Here is a 12,023-nt window from a genome sequence, read left to right as displayed (position 1 = left end):
GGAGCCTGCCATGAGCTGTCAGGAGCATCTATCTCTGCATATACTATATACAAATTCTGTGAAATCCAAACGTGGACAGTGAAATGCATATGTAATGTAAGTACAGCCAATCTTTAGCTACTGATATATGTGTTTATTTTCTCTGAGACCTTATACCTAACAGCTCCTCTTTAATAAATATCCTTTGTGTTTACAAAGTTCTCATTATTGTGGTAAGCCACCTCATTTTTTTTCATTTTAACTGCTTTTAAAAGTTCTATACACATCAGGGCGCCTCTTTTCCCTATTGTGCTCATCATACCCACCAACAAAGTGGTTCTGACCCCGCTAGTCGTCTGTCACTGTTTTGAAGGAGAGCGACTGCACCCAGATCCAGTTGGGCCATCCTGAGTGGAGTTGGGTTCATTGTCTCCACCTGCTTCTTGTGGTTGGTTGCACCTTCTGCAACCCGCTTTTAGGAGTAGAAAATCTATTTACATTTCATTTTCAACCTTGCATTTTTACATATTGCACTACTAGGCTCCCGTTTTTGTTTCCTGTATTTTTCTGTAGGGTGTTAAGATCCCTACAACTCTACATATACTAAGAGTACCTGATAAAGTGTAAGGGGGGGGGGGGGTCGGAAATGGATGCTCCTGATGAAATATGGGGGAGGGTGCCTAAGAGAGCACCTGGTGAGGGTAATGAGTGCACCTGGTGAAAAGGGGTACCTTATGAAATGTGTGTGGAAGTGAGGGGGGCTCAGTACGTTTGCCCAGTATGTGGCCCAAAAATTTCTGATGGTGACCCTGTATACAGTATATGCTACTAGAACTAAAAGAGGATGCATCTTTTGTTTGCCACAGTTTTGGTGTAAGTGTAACATTTTTGTCATTGTTTTAGTAAGTCATTGACGACATGGGCTCAGAAGGTCAGACATACTCATCCCAAGAAGCCTGCACAGATGGAACAAATCTCTCCAACACAGTCTATTCCACATTCTGAAAAAGATGTAAGTTGTGTTTGTGCTTTTCCAAACATTTTAATATTGACACTAAAGTTGTAATCTAGTAATATGTAATGAGAGCCTATTTATACCTATGGTATTTGTATGCTAAGTTCTTTATAATGCATTGGTGATAGGCCTTTGGTAACACTGGGGTTGGAGGCCATTCCTCTGCAACCTCTCCTCAAGTTTTACTCCTTACTAGATAATCTAAACATGCATTGAAGGAGAGAAGGAAAGCGCCGGCACTGCTGTAAATCACATTTATTTGTTTTGCAATCAAAAACGTGCACATACATGCAGGCATGAAGACATTGTAGTGGAGACACGTACCCTGAGGTGGATGGCTGTGGCGTGCCGGTGGGTGCAGAGGGAGGAAGAGCCTGACGGCGTTTCGCGCTATGCGCTTCTACGGAGGCAGCCTCCGTAGAAGCGCATAGCGCGAAACGGCCGCCAGGCTCTTCCTCCCTCTGCACCCACCGGCACGCCACAGCCATCCACCTCAGGGTACGTGTCTCCACTACAATGTCTTCATGCCTGCATGTATGTGCACGTTTTTGATTGCAAAACAAATAAATGTGATTTACAGCAGTGCCGGCGCTTTCCTTCTCTCCTTCAATGCATAGACTTACTGCTGCCTGAGCACGCTGGGATTCACCTGGCCGCACCTGACTGTGTGGGTTGAGTCATCCTCCCCCTCCTTCCATCCCTACAGAAGTCCACTATCTGCAGTGCCATCGTTTTCCACACCTCTACCCCCTACAGCATAATCTAAACATGCACTGCCTGTATGTACTGTATACTGCATACTTCCCCACCTCTTGATTGCAAGGGCAGGGCTTTCTTACCCTTTTGTGTCTTGGAATTTGTTATTCATTTCATAGCTTGCACTCTGTTATACATTTTATTCACAATGTTAAATCTGTCATTGTAATCACCAGTTCTCTATTTTGTACCAATGTCCATGTCTGATGTATATCATGGTCTGTATCATTATGTACCCCTTTTTGGTTTTCTACTTTGTACAGTGCCACGGAATATGTTGGTGCAATAATATTAATAAGAAGGAGGTGGTACCATTGTGTTAACAGATTTTGTTATGAAAGTTCTTATAGCAGAATATTATTTACCTTGCCCACTATTTTTTTTCTTTGTTTTATTTTTAGTTTGACAGCATTGGTGCCTCGTCCGGTATGTTTTACCTCAATAATCGAGCAGAGAGTGCAAATTCCTTAGTTTCTGCAGGATCCGGTAAATGTGTTTACAGATTTTTCTTTGTAGACGTGATAATGTGATCTAGAGATCTTTCATGTTTATTTGACGTAGTAAATCTAATGTTATGGAATTTGCATTGTTTAGGGTTTACATACTGGATGATGGATGAGAAGGACATGTACCATCCTTTGCCTGACAACTTTGAAACAGGAGTTTCCAAGCTTTTGCATACTAAATTGGTATGTATTCTCCGTTAAGAAGCAAACTGTACTAAAGTAGGCTTATTGTTTCACACCAAGTTTCTGAGTTTGATTTACCCCTACAATGATTTGTAAAAATGTATCTGTAGAAGTGGGGAAAACCATGTCCCTGGAATTGTTGATTACACAAATTGATTTTCTGTATATACTGTAAAAAAAGTGGTCCAAAAGTTGGGGTCTCAGCTTACTGGAGCCCCCCCGAGTCTACCAGCCACTACACTAGCTTCGTGTCCCTTCGCAATGTGCAGAGTGTCTCATATTGTGTATAGCAGATAACCGTAATGCCCATTAGATGAAAGTGAATGTTAGCCGCCCCGCCAGTGCCTCCACCCCCCCCCCCCCCCCCCAGGCATAAGCAGTGCTCCGCATAGTTCCTGTACTTACAGACTACGCCGCTAGCATTCCTCAGTAGTTTGTCAGCTGCACTCGCTCTTTGCTTTGATGTCCTATAGTGGCGCCATCACTGCTCATCTTAATTACATACGGTATATTACAGTCGGTGGTGAACTCGACTCAGGGGTGGCACACGGACTTCAAAATCTGCTACAGCCATCAAAATCTGCTACAACACAACAGCACATGGGAGGAGAGGGGGACACACAGCAGTCTGCCATGGTCATCAAAATATGCCATGGCTAACAGCACAAGATGGGCCAACATCACTCTGCACATAGGGGGGTACTCCAAGATCTGCTATGCATGCTGCTCTCCTCTGAAGGGCTGGGGGAGGGGGGAAACTTTCCTCACCATGCCACATCATCCCACAAGTACGGTATACATGCATTTTTGTGTGTTGTCTGCTGAACTGAAATCCATGAGTGTGCTGAATGTGGCACACATACTGTTAAATGTATAGATTTGTTTACGGTATGCAGTAAGGCTATGTTCACAGTGTGTCATGTGGCATAATAGCCGCTTTGTAACACGATTTGCCGGTCTGCGATGTTCACAATAGATTTGCAATCCTTTTGATGAAATTAATAGACTGCTCGGCTGAATGGGTAAATTGACTTGTGTGGGGTCAGACGTCTGTGTATTGGAAATCCCTGTGTAGGAGGAGCACTGCAGATAGGTGTACATTATCATTGTTTTTCAGTATTCTTGTCATTTGTTCTGCGCAAAACAGCTGATTTTGGCGCTGCGCTGATGATTTGGGCACCGCCATAGGCTATAATAAGAATTACGGCTATAGGGGCGTACAGTGACTAATTTGGGTGCTGGCATTAGCCAGAGCTCAAATTAGCAAAAAAGACAAGGTAATTTAGCCACCGGCAATAACCAGTGCCTCAATTACCTGCCCACCACCCTGCTGTACCCCAAGTGGGAATAGTAGCATGGCCAGGAATTTGGCTACAGCACCTGAGCCATCTCTCGGATTCACCCTGCGCCCAAATTAGCCCACGCCATTTTTGAATATATGCCTCAACAGACAGCAGGGACAAAAAATTAGATTTCTCAGTCTGCATATTTGCTTTGCTTTCCTGAATAAGTAAATAACTTCTGGGAAAAGTTCTTTTACATACAGTATTTTTAAAGTTGAACCCTGTGGTTTTATTGCCATGTCATGTGGAATTTTCTGAATAAAGAATTACAGCATTTTTCTACCAGCATCTGGTCTGCGGATCCTTCCTTGCACATCTGAAAATTGGTTTGGCTGTCCTGGTCCTGCACCTGCTGGTATGATCTGAGGGGGTAGAGCGTTTTGAACTTTCCCATTGCTCCTGAATAAGTAAATAACTTCTGGGAAAAGTTCTTTTACATACAGTATTTTTAAATATGAAAGTAAGGAACAATTGAAGCTTGTTAAAGTGTCTCCTAATGATTAAGATATGAAAAACTTATTTCTTGTTGTTACTTAGACTGATGAAGCAAGAATTCCATCCCTCACAGATATATATCACCGGAAACAAAAAGAATATGGCCAGAGTCCTGCCTGGGAACCACTGTCTCCTTCTGAACACACTCACCCTCCAGAGGTAAGTACCAGCACAGATCCACCAAAATAGCCGTAGCGGGGGAGAGTGACGTTTTTGTTAAAATATATAATATATATATATATATATATATATATAAATCACTTCAAAAGTTTTATTCACATCAGGTCCTTCAGGCTTCACCAACAAGAGACTAGTAAATGCAATGCAGGGGATCGATGTGATGAAGCAAGATGTGTGCAGGTCTGCATAGAAAATCTTACACTTCATAAAATACAGTTCCTATACTTATTAAGGAAATACTGTAAATAAACAGAGCCAAAAGATACATACATACACACTATAACTTTGCTAGGGGAAGGGGAGGAGGAACATCGTTGTTGCAAACGATGGAGCGGTTTCCATCTGGCCGGGGTAAGGAGAGGAATGATGTGCTTGAGGTTGCTGTTGTTCACACAGACGCTTGGCGGCGATTACCGCTAAGCATCCGGGACTCGCCGGCTAAATGTTCCCATTCCGGGGAATGGGAGCGTTTAGTATCGCGCTGTTACCGCCGATTGCGCAAACGCGTCATTCCGATCCTGATTTACCGCATCATTCCAGGCGACCCTAGATTAGGGTCGATTCACCGCCGCATCTTCATGTCCCCTTGCAGGTATGAAAACCGCCGATTGCGACGGGACACGGGTGATCACCACAGAAAGCCTGGCATGCGCCCTCGAACGTGATGATGTAGAGCGGAAGGCCGGAGGATGCCGCCAAGCGTCCGTGTGAACCGGCCCTAAAGATATGGGCTGCCTTATTTTGAAGTGATCTCTGGGAACTGTATACATCTTGTTTGTGTTCAAGACTGTTTTGTAGCACTTTATCAGTCCTCCTCCCCTCTTCATAGTTACAGAATGGGGTGCTAGCTTACAGGCTAATAGTGCCGTCTGTACAGAACTTGGCCCCATACTGTCATCTGAGGGGTCAAGTCCAGTTCCCTGCAGGGCGACAGTCCAAGCCTTCAGCTTATTATTTCTTTTTGCTGGTATCTTAATGAAGCAGATTTTCTATTTCACACACATGCAATGTTCAGACTCTTGAAAATGAAAATAAGAATATGAGACACTGGCAATTGAATGTATACTTTACATACAATTAATTATCTTTTGAGTTTATTTTAATTTCAGGTTGGCTTTAAGTGGAAGCTTTATATGTATTTTAATACAGTGCGGATGTAGTTTTAGCATAGGGTACTTATCGCTTTTTCACTCCAAGATTTATAATCACAAGGCGCCTAGTATAATTTAAAAAAAAGTTTTTTTAAACAAAAAACAAACCTGCTGTTTTTTTTTTTTTTAGGTATTAACTTTGGATCCAACATTACACAAAAAGCCCCTTCATGGCACAATTTCATGTAATGAGAGATATACAGCCCCTCTAACTCCAGACTCCATTTTGGAAAGTGCTCAATTCAAGCAATACGAGGAAGAATCCCTTTCTTGTGCCTCATCGCTGTTGGGGGATTCAATGAACAGGACTCCTGGCAGTCCAGTCACAGGTGCTGAGCAGTGGAGTTCAACTAGATATCAGATGAGCGGCGGTATAAACTACCAGTTTTCCCAGGGAGATGCTAGTGCTGAGGACAGGATGAACCGAACAGAAGATGATGCGAATAGCTTGACTCCTTCTTCTTCCATGCCTCAGTCACCCTTGCCTGTTACAGAGGAAAACCTACCCCATCCTTCTGGTGCTCTCTCTGTGGACCATCCTGTGATGCTTTCCAAGTATGTGTAGATAAATGAAATGTGTCATCCAGGAACATTTGTTCAGTGTTGGTTTATTAAAGGAGAACTCCAAGATTTGTTACATAAAAGCAAGCCTCCTACTTACTTTAGTTATTGCAACTCCCGTTTCAGTGCTCATTTTCTGTTGCATATAATATGCTTTGGAGGTTTGCTGAAAGAAGCATTTTTGTCATTGAAAATGCTGTGTTTCATGAAAGGAGTTTACTGTTTAGTTTGTGAGTTTACTGTTTAGTTTGTGAGTTTACTGTTTAGTTTGTGATAGTTAGTTTACACCCTCTTTATGTGTTATGAATGAGAAGCAACCTCTCCCAGATGTGTCTGCGGGGGCAGAATTTTGAATCACTTCAGCTCTGTGCAGGAAATGTGTGCACCCATGGCCCTAGAAGTAGTGTTGGGCGAACACCTAGATGTTCAGGTTGGCGAACGTTCACCGAACATCGCCGCGATGTTCGGGTGTTCGTGCCGAACTCCGAACATAATGGAAGTCAATGGGGACCCGAACTTTCGTGCTTTGTAAAGCTTCCTTACATGCTACATACCCCAAATTTGCAGGGTATGTGCACCTTGGGAGTGGCTACAAGAGGAAAAAAAATATTTGAAAAAGAGCTTATAGTTTTTGAGAAAATTGATTGTACAGTGGTGGGTGAGCGGTGTACTACTATTCCCAGCAGACACAGAGTGGCAGTAAACAGAATGCTATATAGTGTGGCTGAGCGAGGTACACAGAGTGGCAGTAAACACAATGCTATATAGTGTAGCTGAGCGAGCGGTGTACTACTATTCCCAGCAGACACAGAGTGGCAGTAAACAGAATGCTATATAGTGTGGCTGAGCGAGGTACACAGAGTGGCAGTAAACACAATGCTATATAGTGTGGCTGAGCGAGCGGTGTACTACTATTCCCAGCAGACACAGAGTGGCAGTAAACAGAATGCTATATAGTGTGGCTGAGCGAGGTACACAGAGTGGCAGTAAACACAATGCTATATAGTGTGGCTGAGCGAGCGGTGTACTACTATTCCCAGCAGCGACACAATGACTGGGGGGACCCTGGCTAGCGTGGCTGGAGCGCGAACTACCCTGCCTGCCTACCCAAAGCTAAACGCACAGACAAATGGCGGAGATATGACGTGGTTCGGGTATTTATTTACCCGAACCACGTGACAGTTCGGCCAATCAGAGCACGTTCTGGTCCGAACCACGTGACCCGTTCGGCCAATCACAGCGCTAGCCGAACGTTCGGGGACCGTTCGGCCATGCGCTCTTAGTTCGGCCATGTGGCCGAACGGTTTGGCCGAACACCATCAGGTGTTCGGCCGAACTCGAACATCACCCGAACAGGATGATGTTCTGCAGAACCCGAACAGTGGCGAACACTGTTCGCCCAACACTACCTAGAAGATGTGGGTGCTGCCATAGGCCATAATATGAATTGCTGCTATAGTGGCACCCGGTGGACAATTTGGGTGCTGGCTACAGCTGAAGTTCCAGGGCAGTGGATTGGCCAATAGTAGCAGAAGTTGAGGTGCAGATAATAGCAATGGGGGTAAGTTATCAGGTGCTCCGTAAGTGTGTGTGTGTGGGGGGGGGGGTACAACTAGGTAGGGGTAGGTTAGTGTTAGGAATAGGTAGGGATAAAAGAGTGTTAGGCTTAGGTAGCGATAAGTTCGTGTTAGAATAGGGAGAGTTAGTGTGAAAAGAAGGTTAGGTAAAGTTATAGTAGAATCAGTAGAGTATTGTATTGTGTCAGCCATCAGTCAAAGCAGGACGTTTTGACTCGGAATGATGCCATTTATTGGCTAACTTAGGAAAAGAAAAAAAAAAGAAAGAGTAAGCTTCCGGCTATTAAGCCTTCTTCAGACTTCGTTACCGTGGAACATACTGGAACTGAGTTTGAAGAAGGCTTATTAACCAAAAGCTTACTCTTTTTCTTTTATGGGGGTTTTAACATCCAAAAGTAAAAAGTTGCCTAAAAATAGTTAGTCCCCCAAATATATATGTAAACTCCTTTTTTCTAAAACAGATCCCCATATGTCCCCTATTTTTTTTAACCTGGTCTGTGTGCCTTTGCTGAACTGTGCCAAACTGTGCAATGCCAACAGGATTGCGGGAAGTCTTTTATTTTATTTTATTTTTTATCTGCAGTAACAAGCTTATTTATTTATTGTATTTATAATGCGCCAACATATTACGCAGCGCTGTACATTACTTAAGGTTACAGACAATATTTAGGGGTGACATACTGCAGTAAAACAATGCATGCAATCCAGATCATGCAACACAGTCTGAGAGCAAGGCAATGCTTAGTCAGTCACTAGATGGGAGCATGGAGATTAGGCAAGTCGAGTTCACTCAGATCCATATGATGGGTGTACGGTAATGGAGGTGCCTGATCAGGTAGGAGACATTAGGAGGAGGACCCTGCCCGAAGGCTTACAATCTAGAGGGAGAGGTAGGGACACAAGAGGTTGGGGACCAGAGTTCAGCTGCGGGTTTAGAGCACTAGCGAGGGGGGGTAGGCCAGAGTAAAAAGGTGAGTTTTGAGGGCCTTCTTGAAAATGTTGGCGGGAGAAACCCCAATGGGGGGAGGTAGGGAGTTCCATAGTGTTAGAGCAGCTCTTGAGAAGACCTGGAGGCGTGCATGGGATTGGGTGATGCGGGGGGCATTCAGGCGAACTTTATAGTTCAAGCTTATTTCAAGAAAATGGCGTAAGTGCTCTTTTTTCTTATACACCATCAACTTTCTGTACCTGTCAACTTTTCACCCAGCCCCACCTTGCTTTGTCCTTTTTGTTTCTTCTTTCCATTTAGTCAGTGACTCATCCCCATGAAGTTTCTAGCCATCTCCGCCCTATCCTGATTATCTTCCTGTCTATCCTTATCAAAATCGAATCCACTCCAACACTTTTTGCTAACCACCTAAAGCCCTGTCTACACGGACTGAGGTTTCCACGATGTGCCTTATCAATCGAGCCGCTAGTGCGGCTCGATTGATAAGATCCGACAGGTCGGATCTCGCCACCGCCGATTCCCTGCTCGTTCCCCACGAGGGGACAATGGCAGGGAATCGAGCGGAAGATAAGCGGCACCGGCGGGGACGAGTGGGGGACCGAATCCGACGCGAGCGGGGACGTGGCGGGTACGCGCGGGGATGCGGAAGAGGCGATCCGGCGGCTAATTGAGCCGCCGGATCGCCTCGTGTAGACGAGGCTTAACAGAAAACCTTGATCTATTAGCACCAAGAAAGTACAGAGTAATGCTATGTACACGCGATGCGTTTTTTCGGTCGATTTTCCGTCCTCTCGATTTCCTTATCTTTTCTTATCAATTTCCATTCACTTCTATGAGAAATCAACCAGAAAATTGATCGGAAATAATATCGGACATGATGCAAATTATCTGTCGAACCATCTATCTAGCACAAAATTGTATGGTGTGTACCTAGCATTACAGACAGTGATACAATTTATGATGTAGCTCAGGATATATACATATATACAGTATGTTGTAGGCGACATCAGGACAGGATCCTGGATGGGAGGTATATTTCCTGATTATTTGGGCTGTGATCTCTGTATGTGAATCTGCGATAGATTTAGGGTATTATTTGGCAGCAATCCAAGTTGCTGTCTTTGTTAGATTTTTTTTTCAGGGCCAAACCCTGGAATGGAAGGAAAGGAACAGGGTGAGACTCCCCATTCCACTCAGGTACACACCTGGCTTTTGCTGCAGCAGAGTAAAACTCTACAATTTGCGTAAAGAGGAGACACAGGCACATTGTGGGGGAGGATGTTGTGCTTGCAGAAGGTGAGCTGCTGATCTCCTTAAAAGTGTGCTTGGAAGCATTTTGTAAGAAAGCCAAGCCGTACTGTGGATTGTTGGCTCGTGGTTGGCCTGAAAGTTGACTGACTTTGAGTTATCTGGACTTTGCCAACACTATGGACTCTCATAAGCTGATGTAAGCTGTTGGCTTTCTTTCACCTAGTATAGCACTCTGTGTGTGTCAGATTTATAGCCATAATTCTAGTGCCAGCTACTTGTGTAAATCTTGGGATATATAGGCATCCATAAAAGTGATCCCGAGCCAAATCTCGGGTTCAAAATAAGATAGTAGGCTGAAGAGTGGGAAACCTCAGGATCCTACTCAGTGGTCCAATTTCCCCTGTTGCTGAGAGCACCCCCCTCCACATCGGGGCCACGCAGCGCCTCTTCCTGCAGCGTGGCCGCGCAGTAGCACCAAGTCTGTGGCTCCGGCTTAGCGGGCAAGTTCGCATGGCCATGCTGCAGGAAGACCAGCTGCGCAGCCCCAAACAATGCCTTGTTGCTAATCTTCCCAAGGACCATGCTCAGCGACTGGGGGCATCAGACCAGCGAGGAAAGTCTCAATAGGATCCTGAGACATCCCTCTATTTAGGTAAGTATCTTATTTTGTACCAGAGCTTTGGCTTGGCTAACCCTTTAAGATGGCCATTCACTGTTTGAAAGCAGCCTACCTTTCACTTCTTGATCTTGATCAGCTTTTAACAGAAATCTGATCAAAAATCAAATCACCATTCCCACCAGCTGTGCCCCAGTCAATTGCATACAGAGCTGTGCAGCTTTTCACATTTTTGGGTTTGATCAATGAGCCACTTTTATTGACCAGCTTGCAGAAGTGTACATATGGGCAGGTTCAATAAAAGTGATCCAATCTGGTTACAAATGTGGATAAAATATCAAATAGTAGATGGGTTTCTTTACTCCTAGCATCATTTTATAGTAGTACACAGAGCTATAGAAGTAATACACTCGTCATTCAGATTGCAGCTGTCTTACCGCATGTTCTTTCTTTTAAATTATGTGATTTTGCCCTTTCTTTATTCTGTGATGCTCATTAGAGCTTTTGTTTTTCAAGCATCAGACGGAGTTTAAGAGAGAAGCATGCCCGCCACTTGGCTGACCTGCGGGATTACTATGAATCGGAGATCAGTAACTTGAAACAGCAGCTTATAGCCAGTAACAAATCTACTACCTCTGAGGATCTGATGAAAATTAACATCTTGACTGAACGGTAATGCATTTACCATTATTTTGTTTTTTACGCTTTCAAGTATGTGTATGGGACAAATTATTATTATTATTGCTATTATTACACAGTGCTCAGTTTAGTATTGATTCACATACAAATACACCTGTGTAGGATTTAAATTACTCTTGATGCACAAGGCATAAGCAATGAATCCAGTATAGAGTGAACCCACACCAAGGTTTTCTGTCATTATAGTCAGTGTTTTTCATCAATATGAACTAGCACCAAGCAGCAACATTTCAGGTACCAAACGATGATGTATCAAGCTGGAATACAGTAATCATAATTACAGAATACTTTGTTGTGGCTTCAACACATGTGGATTATTATAGTGCTGACACTTTCTTCCACTGCACTCTAGATTTATTGATGCCACTGTCCCCCAGAGGTGTTGCCATATTAGTGTCCTTATTACAGTCTACTACTGGTTTTAGAAGGAAGGGACAGATTCTCCTTAATTGCACTGTGTTGTCAGTCTAACAATATGAACCTGAGTCCAGGAGGGGAGGATTACAAGGGTTAGCTGCTGACCTGCACTGTTCTATCAGCAGACTAGTGGACTGTTGCTGCTCTATGGAGAAAGTACCTGGGACAGACTCTCCTAAATTGCACTGTGTTGTCAGTCTAACAATATGAACCTGATTCCAGGATTAGAAAGGTTAGCTGCTGACCTGCATTGTTTCATTAGCAGACTAGTGGACCATTGTTGCCTACGCTTTGATGCTGACTATGGGGATGGGGATGCATGTAGCTGTTTATGATGTCTGTTCT

General features: G+C 44.0%; 1 protein-coding gene across 5 annotated transcripts in view; it reads left to right on the top strand.

The window, feature by feature from the left end:
• MPHOSPH9 (M-phase phosphoprotein 9) overlaps positions 1–12,023 on the top strand; it is a 173,816-nt gene that overhangs the window by 77,641 nt on the left and 84,152 nt on the right. For all 5 annotated transcript variants that reach the window (XM_068244323.1, XM_068244328.1, XM_068244343.1 and 2 more), the window contains exons 6-11: positions 883–991; positions 2,152–2,236; positions 2,345–2,439; positions 4,320–4,436; positions 5,739–6,163; positions 11,079–11,234. In XM_068244323.1, coding sequence (XP_068100424.1) covers positions 883–991; positions 2,152–2,236; positions 2,345–2,439; positions 4,320–4,436; positions 5,739–6,163; positions 11,079–11,234 — 987 coding nt within the window. The remainder of the gene's footprint in view (positions 1–882; positions 992–2,151; positions 2,237–2,344; positions 2,440–4,319; positions 4,437–5,738; positions 6,164–11,078; positions 11,235–12,023) is intronic.

This window comes from Hyperolius riggenbachi, chromosome 1 (assembly GCF_040937935.1).
Source record: "Hyperolius riggenbachi isolate aHypRig1 chromosome 1, aHypRig1.pri, whole genome shotgun sequence".
Taxonomy (NCBI): Eukaryota; Metazoa; Chordata; class Amphibia; order Anura; family Hyperoliidae; genus Hyperolius; species Hyperolius riggenbachi.
The sequence above is the reverse complement of the archived record's forward strand: the minus strand, read 5'-3'. Positions and strand labels throughout refer to the sequence as shown.